At 38.4% G+C, this 13,551-nt stretch overlaps 1 protein-coding gene and 1 long non-coding RNA gene across 4 annotated transcripts in view; one reads left to right on the top strand and one right to left on the bottom strand.

Annotated features, from left to right (window-relative positions):
- The window catches only part of JAKMIP1 (janus kinase and microtubule interacting protein 1), a 146,676-nt gene that overhangs the window by 15,759 nt on the left and 117,366 nt on the right, over nucleotides 1-13,551 (bottom strand). The window contains exons 18-21 of the mRNA XM_026846680.1: nucleotides 13,404-13,469; nucleotides 8,790-8,858; nucleotides 5,444-5,521; nucleotides 3,686-3,889 (exon numbers count right to left, since the gene is read on the bottom strand). Of these exons, the coding sequence (XP_026702481.1) occupies nucleotides 3,686-3,889; nucleotides 5,444-5,521; nucleotides 8,790-8,858; nucleotides 13,404-13,469 (417 nt within the window). The remainder of the gene's footprint in view (nucleotides 1-3,685; nucleotides 3,890-5,443; nucleotides 5,522-8,789; nucleotides 8,859-13,403; nucleotides 13,470-13,551) is intronic.
- Nucleotides 1-13,551, top strand: part of LOC113479051 — a 29,153-nt gene that overhangs the window by 4,435 nt on the left and 11,167 nt on the right. The window contains exons 3-5 of one of the 3 annotated variants that reach the window (XR_003398198.1): nucleotides 4,456-4,680; nucleotides 9,317-9,483; nucleotides 10,118-10,452. This is a non-coding gene — a long non-coding RNA (uncharacterized LOC113479051). The remainder of the gene's footprint in view (nucleotides 1-4,455; nucleotides 4,681-9,316; nucleotides 9,484-10,117; nucleotides 10,453-13,551) is intronic. The other 2 variants (XR_003398196.1, XR_003398197.1) reach the window with 2 other exon arrangements.

The raw sequence follows: 13,551 nt of genomic DNA, 5'->3' as shown, positions 1-13,551 counted from the left end.
TTTTTTGGGGGGGGGGCAGTTTTTTCTTGGTGGGGGGTTGACTTTGCTTAATTGAGAAGTAGATATCAGTAACTCAAAAACACATTGTATTGTTCCATTTGAAATATTCTTTTTCAGAGATGTTTTCATAGCTACACCAACACCTTTTTCTCTCTAGAAATGGCTTAGTGTATATATATATATATATATATACACATATATATGTAAAATTATCCTTCTTAACAGAACTGGGCAGTAGTGATCTTCCAAAATGCACAAAAGTCACGTCACTTCACTGACTAGAGCGCAAATGTTACTTTTAAATTAAGTTGTGCTAAAAATAAACCAGACACCGTTTTACAAAAGCTTATAACGGTGTAGCACAATGAGACATTTTTGATGGCAATATATGCAGGAACAGCAATTGAACTGCACATGCCCTATGGCTCGAAGCAAATATCACAAGCTGTTCATGACAGATTTTTAATTAACATATTTTGCCTTCTCCAAATAGAGAGGATGGTGTAAATCAAAGCACCTTCTCTGACTTAAAGGGAGTATTGTGAACATGCTTCAGCTGAGGACCTGTCCCCCGGATCTGCATGTTGCACTCTGGGTTTGATAAAAGCACTGTATGCCTTAGCAAGCAGATCCAGTCACACAGTCTGTCTAATTTGGCTCCACAGAGGCCTGGTTTCTTTATACAACAGGTATACACAAATGGTTCCACTGATATGCTAATAAACAATAATAATGTGGGGCTATACTTGACCAAGATGAACAGGCCTACCGGTGTAAGACAGGGCATAACATCCTAAAATACATTTATTTCACTGGAACAAAGTGAATAGACATTGGCTAAGAACTAAGGGTTTATATCTGGACAAAGAAGCACACATAAAGCAGCAGAGGCTCACATTTGGACGTTTACCCATTCTTTATGCACGTCCCTGTTCTTTTCTGATAGTACATTCCCAAGCAAGAACTTTTACCTGCTCTGTAAAACCAGCATCTCATGAGCTAACTCCCCAAAGTCTCTGCATGAAGCAGTTCTCCTATAATGAAACCGTGCAGACCTACCCGCAGTGTTCATCACATGCCTTGGCACTTCTGCATCCTGCAGTATGGTCAAGGATCGTTTACATGCAAAAGGAGAGAACTCCACTTCTACATCCTCATATCTTCTTGGACTGTTACTCCGTATGTCTGACACACAAACTCTGGCTCAGAGAAGGCTGTAGCCAGCTCGCCAGGATAAGCAGAGTTGTTCTTTTGAAGCCCTTGTATCAGGCAGACCAGAAGGTAATGGAAGCAGGCCTTCTGGAAGTGATCAAACTTCCAGAGTTTCAGAGAATTTTGAGTCTTTAATACATGGTTTCCATTTCAGGGAAAGTTTGAAAGTGTTTGCAACCAGGGCATTCTGTACTAGGTCTCGCAGGTCCATCATGATGTTGTACCATTCTCTGTAACCTCCACGTCAGCAGAGTAAGAAGGGTGGTGCATATTGTAAGGACACTGCAGACTGTACAAATATGACCAGGTCTAGACTACTGTTTTGCCAGAATAAAGTGTTTGCCAATGCCACAATGTCAGCAAAAGAAAATGTAATGTAGAACCTAGGGATGTACTACACTTAGAGCAGCTTCATCCATACCTTAGGATTCTGCCAACACAGGTACAATCTAAATTTTGTAGCATTTCATCTGCTGTCATCTGGTAGTGTAGATGAATGTAATTTTATGAGAATTAGCCCTGTGATTCAGAGGCTTGTTTGTTTTTAAGCTGTGGACATTTGCGTACAACTATGTTATCGGTGTTGATCACTGGTCCCATAAGGACCCTCAAATACAACCTTCAAGAAGAAAACAACTGAGAAGAAGAAACAGCAAAGATTTCAAATGCAATCTGTTAATCTCCCACACCTCAGGCAATTTAACTACCATCTTTGCCTTTGCTTTTCCTGTCTAATAAGAGGGATTAAAAATAGGTGACTAAAATACTTAGTTCCTTATTAAGCAGTAGAATTCAGTTTAAAGTGTCCTGCAGGGCTGTTAACATTAGCATGTCTAATGAGGTGGGCACAACACAAAACTCCAATGACACAGTATAAAATGGATCTAGAGACAGGTACTTAAATACCCATGGTTAATGATTTTATGTTTATGCTCGCATTTTTGTTCAGAGCAGGAGCGAAGTTTTCTTCCACACTCAGTGTTTAATTTTATGTTGTGGACAATCTGTGAATACATGAACTGGACTTAACTGAAGATGTGCTCCAGAAGTACACCTAAAGTGCTCTGACTGATGGTGAGCAGTCCATGGGACTAAATGAAACATAGTCCAGGTTAAACCCCTGATATCTGGCTAGGAAACTCAACTGTCTGAAAGGCTGGCAAAAAAAACCCAAGACACCACTCACAAATTTTCAACCACACCAATAATTTTAAGCTAGTACCTTCTGACTCCATCCTTATTTACCAAATGTCATATATTTACTCTATTCTTTCTGACACAGCACCAGCTGATGCTTACCTTATCCAGCTTTCTGTACACCATTGCTGATCTGACACCCATTAAAAAAATTCATCTCCTGACCTCAATGTTACATGTTCCAAACCCAGGAAACACAGTGAAGGAGTAAGAGAAAAGAGACTTCTTGGAAGTCAGAGCTCACTTCTAACACTGGCACCATAAGCACCTCTCATCACTGCAGGATGACAGGAGATGAACACAACAGTGCGAGGTCACTACATTACATCAGTTGTAGTCTATATTCACCTACAAAGCCAACCTGAATAGAAAGAGGCTTGAACTAAACTAAACACAGTTCTTGCCCCAGAACCAGCATCTGAGATAACATCCTGAACACATCTGCATAGTATAGTTTGGCATTTACAGTATGTGATTCCAGGTTTGCACTGAAAGTAGCAAGAGCAAGTAGAGGGCAGTCCTCAAGATCTAAGACATCTGGCTGCATCTTCCAGAGGTTACTATAAAGAAGAAACAAAATCTTAGGAATGATTATTCCTGCTGGAATAATTAACACCCTGAGACATGCAGCTATCTTTTCTCTGGACATTTTTTCCAGAAAAACTAGTAATCCTACCAAATGATTCTTCAGTAAATTATTACCACAAGTTCTGCCAGGAACTTGTCCAATTCAAGTTGTATTTGTCCTTAAGGAAGTGACTTAAACAAGGCTTTTCTGAACTACTTTAAAGGCATGAAGGTTTGCAAATGGCCTCTTAAAAGACTTCCTATGATTTCCTCTTTTAAAAAAATAAATAAAAAAATTTAAAGAAATAAAAGGGAGAAACAAATGACTCCTGTAATTACTGCTTTTGCCTTCCCTCTTTTATATGAATGCCATACTCTTGCAACTTTCATTCCACCTTTTTCTAATTTAGGCATTAAACTTGCAACAAGCTCCCCACAGAGTCAGTCCTGTGAAAGACTGTGTGGCTGTACACACATGAAACAGATTGTGCAACAGGACCCTGCAGTGAGACAGTGACTAGTTTTGTGTGTGCACCATGCCCAACACAACCAGGTCCTAACACTGCTTGTCTCCTTGACATGGGAGCAACACAAAGAGTAGACTAAGTGTAACTCAACGAGGTGAGGGTGAAGTGATGCTGTTGTACGGGCAGTGGCAGCAACCACAGAGGCAACACTAACAAGGGGGAGGAGAGAGAACCAGGTTTACCTGCTGTGCCTGCTGCAGCAGCTCCATTCGCTCATGTAAGATCTGGCTGTCAAACTCACGGCTCTGCCTCAGGATCTGCCGCCGCACCTTGTCCACTGCAGCTCGCAAATCCTCCCTCTGGGCTTCAGTCAGCGACTCACTTGCCCGCCTTCCTGGATCCTGCTGCAGGGCATTATACAGCGTAGCTTCCAGCTCCTGGATTTTCTAATGCAACCCAAATCACATACAGACAGGCTGCCATTTGAATCCAGCAAGCAAACGACTCACCAACAGCTAGAGGAGAAGGCTAGCAAGCGAAGCCTTAGGCAGGAGGGAAGGACGGACACAGACAGGTAGACAGAAAGCAGCAGTTGTGAGCAGTGAGGAGCATTCCACACAGAGGGCACATAGCCTTCTAGCACTGATTTACACCCAGGCAATGCCTCCCATTCTAGTAAGTGATTGATTTCTTCTATTTAAAAAAGATTCAGATGACAGGTCTGTGCTCAATACATACAAACCCCCAACCTCTGACACTGAATGTTACAAAATTAATGTCAGCTAACAGATTCCCTTCAACTGCAACTGAATTGTTAAACCATCCTATAAAATAAAAAGCCCACAGGGAGAACTGTGAACAACAGAAATCTTACTGTCTCCCTCTCTGGCCCTAATGTCCTGCCATCCATTGCTCAGTCTCCATCACTGGCTTAGTTCCGAGTTGCCATAAACAATGAAGAGAGGAACCCTTGTATACACTAATCCCCCATCTGTCTCTTGCCATTTGCCAGATTCCTAACCAGATTCTCATGGATTAACCAAAACTGCAGTACTTTGTGAAGCAGAGAGCACAGGAGAACTTTACATTCATACGGAAAACTATTCCCAAGACCAAAGAGTTTTTCCCTGATTAGTGAGGTTAGTATGATCCTATTAAAAACCATTATCCAGACTGACAATATTTGGATCAAGAGCATCTGACAACATCCCTTTAGCCCTCATAACACCTTTGTGAGGTAGGTAATTCTATCCATATTAGTGATGCATAAACAGCTGCACAGAGAGGTTAAATGGCTTGCCCAAGGTCACAATGCTAGCTATAGAGCCTGCTTGCTTTTATCTCTGTTATCTGCTCCGAGCACAAGACCTTGCTTCTTTTCTGAAAATATTTTCTCCATAAGAAATATTTACAATGCATAAATAATTCTTCAGGCCATTATATTTTGATTCCCTGAAGTCTCACTATGAACAAACTTGGGTGTGCAGTTTTACTAATTCCTAGATAATCCCTAATTGTTGCTTAGCCTGAGAGAAGGCAAGTTTGCAGTGTCCCTTTTGAGAACTACAAAAGGTAAGGTTAGATAGGACCGCACAGGAAGGAATCGCGTAGGAGGAACAGGTATTCCCGACTTAGAAGTTAGCAGCAGCAATATTTACAAATGCTTAGGGAAAAGCAATACAGGAAATGTTCTCAAGTAATTTCTGGTGTATTTTACCAGCCATGGTTTTGTGCACACATAAACCAGCTCTTCCCATTACAGGTGTACTAACAAGATGTTCACATATTTTAGAGTAAAAAATGCAATGAAAAAACATTACACTTCTATAAATCCATTTCCTAAGTCTCTATTTAAGTAATAGTTTATTTCCTAGTCTGACAGAAAAATAAATCCATTAAAAAAGAACCCTGTTTATAATTAAAAAAAAAAAAACAAAACACAACCTGTATTTTATCAAATCTGTTCAAACATGAAAATTTAATGACTGTTCTTTTCCTACCATGTATGCCTGGTCCAGAGCTTGTTTCCTGTAGTCGAGTTCTTCCTCTAAATAACCCTTCTGTTTACTGAACAGGTCCTGAGCAATAATAAAAACAAGGGAGTGTTTGTTCTTTATCCTAATTCAATGAAGAATCATAAATGCCATCATTTTTATGTGAGCTTTCCACATGAAAGCAAATCTATAGCAAATGACCACATTCATCCTAAGGATATTTGGAATTTCAAATTTACCATATTAGCATTTAAAATATGTGTATCATATTAACAAGTGGTACCTAGAAAGCATAGACCTCTACACCAGTGTATAAACCTGCCTTGACCTGACAGAAGTGCACACACCGCCTGAAAGGTGAATAGGAATGTGCATCCATGTGGTCCAACAACCATAACTTGCACAGGGCAAGCCAAGGAAGGGAAAAGAGAAACACAAGTGAGGGCACTTTATGGCTTTTCTGAAAATATCCAGGGTGTACCCTTAAGGAAATCATGGGGCAAACCCCAATCTGTATTGTCTGGTCTGTTTTAGGGAGGAAACCAGAACATGAAGGGCTGCAGCTGTGTTCTGCTGTCACATTCCCTGATGCAGTACTAAAGCAGAAATAAAAATTCAGTTCTCAACTTGTAAAGGCAGGAAGCCAATTTGAAATGGGTAAAGTGATGCCCAGAGAGGTTAAGTGGCTAGCTGAAGAGATGAAGAATTTTTCAAGATACCTAGGACTTACAGGGATTTTTTGCTTTTGTTTTTAAAAATAAAAATCACCAACTTTCACAGTTTTTTATATATATTTTTATAAAACACACACAGAAAAATAAATGTATAAAAACGGGATCTCAGTGGAACTCAGTATCCAAAAGCATGATGCTGCAAGAAAGTTACAGACATTTAAATGCTTGTCTGAATAGTCAAGTGATAACTGACTGGTGACAGTGCTCTTGCAAAACATGCCTTTAGATGTTTGGGATGATAGGAAGTAGAACATAAAATAGTTACTTAATTTTATTAGCTTTTCTTTCAAGGCAGGTTTTCATGCTCAATAAAATTAGTAGTAGACCAAAAATCAGAGAAGCCCTTTGACTGAATTTAATATTTTCCATCATTCTTTTTTCTATTCATCAAACTCTTTCATTTCCTCAACATATAGAATAAATGCCAAATTAAATACATTCGGTTCTTAAGATGATAAGTTGTAGCTTTTATTAGAAGTGTAAAAAAATCAAATGTTGCCAGTCTGGTTAGTTTTATTGGATATGGGGTTGCTGTGAAGTCACTTATTTGGCCAAATCTTACCTTCAGACATATTATGTGGAATTCTGACAGTTTTTCTGCCAGCTGTCAGTGTAACACTGGCATAGAATTTACCTGAGCATGCACCAGATGATGAATTCTCACTCCAAACATCTGGTTTTAAACAAATTCATTCTGATCAGCAAATTAATGCTTGAGGGGCTCAGCATAAAATAACTACAGATAACCTCCCACTTGTTAAGAACAACTCATAGTTGGTGACAGCAGCAACATACAAGACCAATATTAGAGAATTCAGAGGAGTAAGTTGCTATTTGTTCTCTGTAGAAGAACTATATTTTTTTTTTTCTGTAAACTTGGAGTTCTTTTAATTACCTATGAATTAATATTGAAAGTATAACAAAAGTTTAAGTTAGGCTTTGATCTTGGGGTTGGAATTCAGATATACACAGATGGGCATCTATTGCTATTATAGCCATTTTAGAGTATGCTACTTCAGATGCTGGTCCAGAAGGGTAGGGGTCTCCAACAGGTCCTGTAGGACATATTTAACCCCTTGTGGACATCTCTAGAAAAGTGTAATATGGCATCAGACACCATGTTTATGCAACTGAATGCCATTTTGACTACCCAGGTGTCATTATTTTCTTACATGGATTACAGCAACAGCTACACGGCTGTTGTTCAAGATGCAATACCACCACGCACTGTGTAATGCATAGTGAAGGATGGGCCTGGTCCTAAAATGCTTACAAGTGTCTGACACCAGAGAAGTAGACTGACTTGCCCAAGACTACAGAGAGGGTCAGAGCTACTAACAGATCCCAGAATAGCAATGCAGTTGCCCCGATCATGTTGTTTCTTCAAAAGCTATTGTAAAAGCTGGCTACAAAAAGCAAGGGGGAAGAAAACAAGAATAGGATCTCAAACTCTTAACATGGGTTCCCAGGACAACTAAACCAGTGTTCAGCCCTTCTGAAAGTGTTGTGCTAGAATATTATTTCTAAACTCATTTCACAATTGAGTCAGTCATTGGAAATGCAGACACTCAGATTGCTATGCTAAACAAATAGATATAAGACTATCCAGAGTAAGGCTTGAAAACACCACAGAAAATAAGTGGGAAGATAATAAGCCAATTTACAAAGAAACTAGTGTTTTCAAATTCCTTTTATAAAAGAATCTATTATTGGTGGGCATTTTCCCTCTCCAAAAGTTTTTCCACAAGAGTTAAAAATAAAGAAATATTAAATGTGGAAAGGATCATATCTATGTTAAAGTACAACCAGTACGATAGGCTACACTCAACAGAGGACAGTCTGAGCACTTCTTTTTTTGATTGTGGCCCAAACACACACTTCTTCAGTGGCCCTGGGCAAATCACTTAACCTTCCTGTCTCGGTTTTCTGTTCTTTAAGATTAATGTAATGCTGATTACTTATCTACCTTGAAAAGGTGGGGCAAGGATTATTCAGTGTTTGTAAAACCATCTGAAGATGAGAAGCACAGCGTGCATGGTAAACCAATAAAACCAAACACTCATTCTAAAACTCTTTGTTCAACATACGGAAAAATAAGGTCGGTACAGCACTGGGTTTGTTATGCAGGACAGAAGTGCTTTTGAGAAAAGATTCTGTCTTTAAGCATGAAGACCTTGGGGCAAGAAAGGTCATCTGGAGAAAGAGGTCTTTACAACTTGTCCAGAAGCTGAATACCAGTGAGCAAAGGAATATACTTGACAATTCTACTAACATGACTCCAAGATTAAAAAGACAATGCTGTTATCAGACAACTTAATATACAGAAAGAGCACAAAGACAATTTCACACTTTGTGGCTAATATTCTCTGTAAGGTTATGCTTTTGTCTCCCAATTTGAATCTATTTTGCTACTTCTGTTCTATATAGATTTGACAGTTCCCTCCCATCCCAAAGAATACAAGCAATAAATTGTTCTAGAAAACTCCTGCCTGTTTTACAATGAAGCACCCTCTGTTAAACAGAGAAAGGCAGCAAATCAAACTGTGGTGAAGTTTATACATGTCCGCTTGAGATTGGTTTTAGCTAAATAAATTATATTTTTAGTTATTGTTCCTTACCTTTTCATTCTCCAGATCTAACATCTTCTGTGTCAATGCAGCTTCTGTTCCCTCTATCTGTTTTAACCACTACATGAACATAACAGCGTGAAGAGAAAAGAAGTTTTAAAAAATGAAAAAAACAGAGGCTTTGAAAACTTTGTACCAAACATTTTGCAAGTTTGTTGCCAACACAGCCAGGCATATGCTTCCCCCTTGCTATCTATTTGCTTTGAAGTTACCCATGAATAAACAGGTTGTGAAAACATAGGCAGAATGGAGGACTACAGAAACATACCAAAGACTAACAAATGGAGGTTGTTTTCCTGCAATAAATGAATTTTTTTTCCCCTTAAAGTTCAAGATACAAAACAGACTTGGGTTAAGAATGCATAATCAACCCGATTGTTTCCAACTTGATATACTCAATGCTTGTTGGCCTGATTTTCAAAACCATCATATGACTTCAGGGCACCAGTCCTGCATTTTTCCAGATGACCATTTAAACAAAAGACAAGGTGGCAAACTCGATCCTTTATTTTACACAGTTTTTTGCACCCTTCATGTGAAGAGGCTCACTTCTAAAACATTGGTAATACAGAGGGCATAGTAAAACAGAGAGACAGATGGAAGTTCATGCAGTTGGTACCATGAATCCCTTACCATTCTGGTGACAAAGAAAACAATCAGGAAGAATGGTCATTACATTCCAAAGGTAGAATTACATATTGTAATAGCATGGATAGAAGGTTCTTGCTTAATTGCTAACCGTCACCAGGATTATATTAATATTCAGCATTTAAGTTTATTGGAATGGATGGGAATGCTCAGTTTTGAATTGTTTTAGTTCTTTATTAGGCTACAATAAGGATCAATGACTAGCTTACAGAGTATAGTTTAGACTAATCCTTCTTTTCCTAGTGCCAGCTCTCATTAAGACCAACTGTAGCTCTGCCACTGATAATTATCACTTCCCTCAAATGCTACACTTACTAACACTAGGTTACTTCTATTTAATTATTTTAATAAGCATTATACATCAGCTTTTTTAATTTAGGGTTCTGGTGAATTCACCTGGGCCCAGACTCAAAGGAATTAATAATGTATCATATTTTTTCAAAGATTTAGATAATAAGTTTACAAATAAACAAAATATGAATTCATTACTTCACCCTTTTGGATGAAGTATTTAAGATGGTGGATATTTAAGAGACTGGTGGATAAAAATGGAAACTTGCTTTATCTGCTCTAGTAGGTTTAGCTTTGTACAGAGATGAAAAAAATTGATCAGAAACACTGTATTTCCCCATGATTCTATTTTCATCATTTTTGTTTTCTTCATTTTGAAGGTGACAGACAGAAGACATTCCTAAGGAAAACCTCACCACTGATAAAAGCATTCAGCAAGATAGGGAGCATTCTGAACCCTTAAAATCAATAGAAATCGGAAGTCCTCAGCATCTCTCACAGTTATCCTCAATATTTGCAAATGAAGGGTTATCTACAAAAACTAGAGGTCTATTTTTTTTTAAGGTGTGAATGATATTGAAAACTACATGTTGATTTTGATCTTCCTATGCCTGTAAGCTTTTCTGGAACCAAGGGCCATAGAAGAATAAAGTATGTATTTAGGAGTCGTAATCAGTTGTAGCATTCAAAATAAGGTTTTAGAATTGTGCCACATGTGAATATAACTAGCACAACTTCTATGTCTGTAGTACCATTTCTCTATCAAAAGGTCCCATTATGAGATTATTATATACGGTAGTTTCTTGTAATTAATGAACTGTAAGAATGCACATGGGAAGTTGTCTGGTCCTTATTTAGACGGATATCTGAGATAGTTACATTACACTGGAGAAGGCAGTGGAGTTGCTTTAAATTTCCTTCAATCTAAATTCAGTCTATGCACCCAATAGAACATATTTAAAACAATCATCCAGGCTTCCTTAGCAAATTTTGACTGATTTTGTCCGTGCTGGAAAACACAATATTATGAAATGTGATATTGTGTTTGTTTTGTTAAGGACAGCATAAGACTATTTTCTGTTATTCTTTGTCTTAGTAAGCTTCGAACACAGTGCCTTCTGTTATTGAGAAAGTCAGAGCCACTTGATTAGCCTGTACCTCTAATGTACACCATGAAAGAGAGGAAATGGTTTCATGCTTCTCAGAGTACCTTCTTGATTCAATTTGCTGTCAGCTTGTACTTATTACTGTGAGGAAATCATTAAAATGATATAACATGGTTAGAGTCCATAGATAACATGAACTGTTTTCATCTCATTCTTTAAATGCAGTCTATTTACCTATACAAGATAAAACTAAAATCTCTGTCTTTCTGATGGAGTGTTCAATTTCTGTAATAACCAGATTATCTGATAAAAGCACCAAAAAAAATCTGTTAAGGAAAACTAGGAATTTTTCTCAAAAGAAGAAAAGAATATGTTAAATGAAATTATAGACCAACTTTAGACCAATAAATAAATAAATGTCTGTTGTAATTGCATGTTTCTACTCATTTAAGGAATTATGTCAGTTGACAAAGCTTCCAATCCCTTATTGCTGTGATCAGTTGCTAATGGAAATAATTTATAGATTACAAAGTGTATGTTCTATTCTGCACCACTCTGACACAAATTAAACAAGCTCCCTGATTCCAGTGGCACTTTTTGCACAAGCACTAATTTACTTAAGCAATAAGAACCCAATCCAGTTCCTAAATTCTGGTCAGTTTTGCTCTCCATTTTAGCCTTGTGTACTAGGGTTCTTCTACTTTCCTTATTGGATATAAAGGGCTATGATCACTACCTCCTCTTTTTAATGCTTTAACACAATGAAAAACATAGGGATTTTAGCACTTTTCCTCACTTTTATTTTGCTTATAATAATTACTCACTTAAATCAGTGATTATTAAATTACCTGATTTAGATTATCTACATTAAGATATCTAAATAAATAATTATCAAAGTTGTACCAATTAAAGCAATTATTACAAAATGATCAAATTTTAAAGTTCTGCTTCTGAATTTCAAAAAAGCATCTAAGAAAGATGAAATAGAAACTTATGAAAAGGCTCTACAAAACTTCATCAGAGAAAAAGGCGTCTTAGTTCTAAACATCATCTTTATTCATATACAGATTATATTCTCTCTACAGTAATTGGAGAACTAGTCATGCAGAACTGAGTGACCTGGCTGATTACCTATACTGTAAAACTACTTTTTCATTATCTATGTCCACTAAGTGGCAGAGAAAAGGACTACAGACCACTCAGATTTTTGTCTCGTACAGAAATGAGCCCAAAATGGACCATGGTACTCTTTAATAGGTAAAAGCCTGGCTGGATGATTGGGCCCAAAGAGTTGTGGTGAATGGACCTAAATCCAGTTGGTGGCCAGTCACAAGTGATGCTCCCGATGGCTCAATATTGGGGCCAGTTCTGTTCAATATCTTTATCAATGATCTGGATGAGAGGATCAGTGCACCCTTGGCAAGTTTGCAACTTGCCCACCAAGTTGGGCAGGAGTTTCTGCTTGAGGGCAGAAAGGCTTTACAGAGGGATCTGAACAGTCTTGATAGATGGGCTGAGGCCAAGTGTAAGAGATTCAACAAGGCCAAGTGCCAGGTCCTGCACTTGGGTCACAATGACCCCATGCAACACTACAGGCTTGGCAAAGAGTCACTGGAAAGTTGTCCTGGCAGAAAAGGACCTGTGGGTGTTGGTCAACGGCCAGCTGAATGTGAGCCAGCAGCATGACCACGTGGCCAAGAAGGCCAATGGCATCCTGGCTTGTGTCAGCAATAGCGTGGCCAGCAGGGACAGGGGAGGGATCTGACCCCTGTACTCGGCACTGGTGAGGCCACACCTCAAATACTGCTTTGGGCCCCTCACAACAAGAAAGACATGGAGGGGCTGGAGGGTGTCCAAAGAAGGGCAACAGAGCTGGTGAAGGGTTTAGAGTACAAGTCCTATAAGGAGCAGCTGAGAGAACTGGAGTTGTTTAGCCTGGAGAAAAGGAAGCTGAGGGGAGACCTTATTGCACTCTACAAGCACCTGGAAGGAGGCTGTAGAGAGTTGGGTTTTGGTCTCTTTTCATAAGCAACAAATGATAGAACGAGAGGAAATTGTCTCAGGCTGCACCAGGGGAAGTTTAGATTGGATATTAGAAAAAAAATTTGACTGAAAGGGTATTTAAAAGACCTGTGAATGTGATGCTTCAGGACGTGGTTTAGCAGTGGACTTGGTAGTGTTAGGTTTGCAGTTGGACTCAATGATCTTATGGGTCTTTTCCAACCTAAATGATTCTATAATTCTTACAGAGGACTTCACAGAACCCTGTTCCCAGAGAGCTGGGCACTCTGGCACTTCTAAAAATGAAGTCTCTTATGTTAAGTGGCTTTTTAATACTTTATTCTAAGGGTATCTCTCCAAAACATATTTTTATTTTTAAATTGGGTTTATTTTGCAAGTTTGATTTTATCTCAAGATGTCACAACCCCAACAGTCATATAAGGATGAATACATGCTCCAATTCAGATGACCTGAACAGAAAAGCCATGCTTCCCTGCAATGATATGTGATATCTTAGAAAACATGATTTAGGCAGAGAAAATTCTTTTTTGAGTTCTACCTTTTCACAGAGGGAAAGCACAGTCCCAGCTTGGATTATTGCAACTTGTTCTTCATTTCTCAAATTCTAAAATACAAAAAGATTCATTTTAAATTGGATGGGAGATCCATCCTTGAACACAAGCAATAAATTTTAACTGTACTTTAAA

Source organism: Athene cunicularia, assembly GCF_003259725.1.
Source record: "Athene cunicularia isolate RWA chromosome 4 unlocalized genomic scaffold, athCun1 chr4_part1, whole genome shotgun sequence".
Taxonomy (NCBI): domain Eukaryota; kingdom Metazoa; phylum Chordata; class Aves; order Strigiformes; family Strigidae; genus Athene; species Athene cunicularia.
This window is presented reverse-complemented; position numbering and strand designations above follow the sequence as displayed.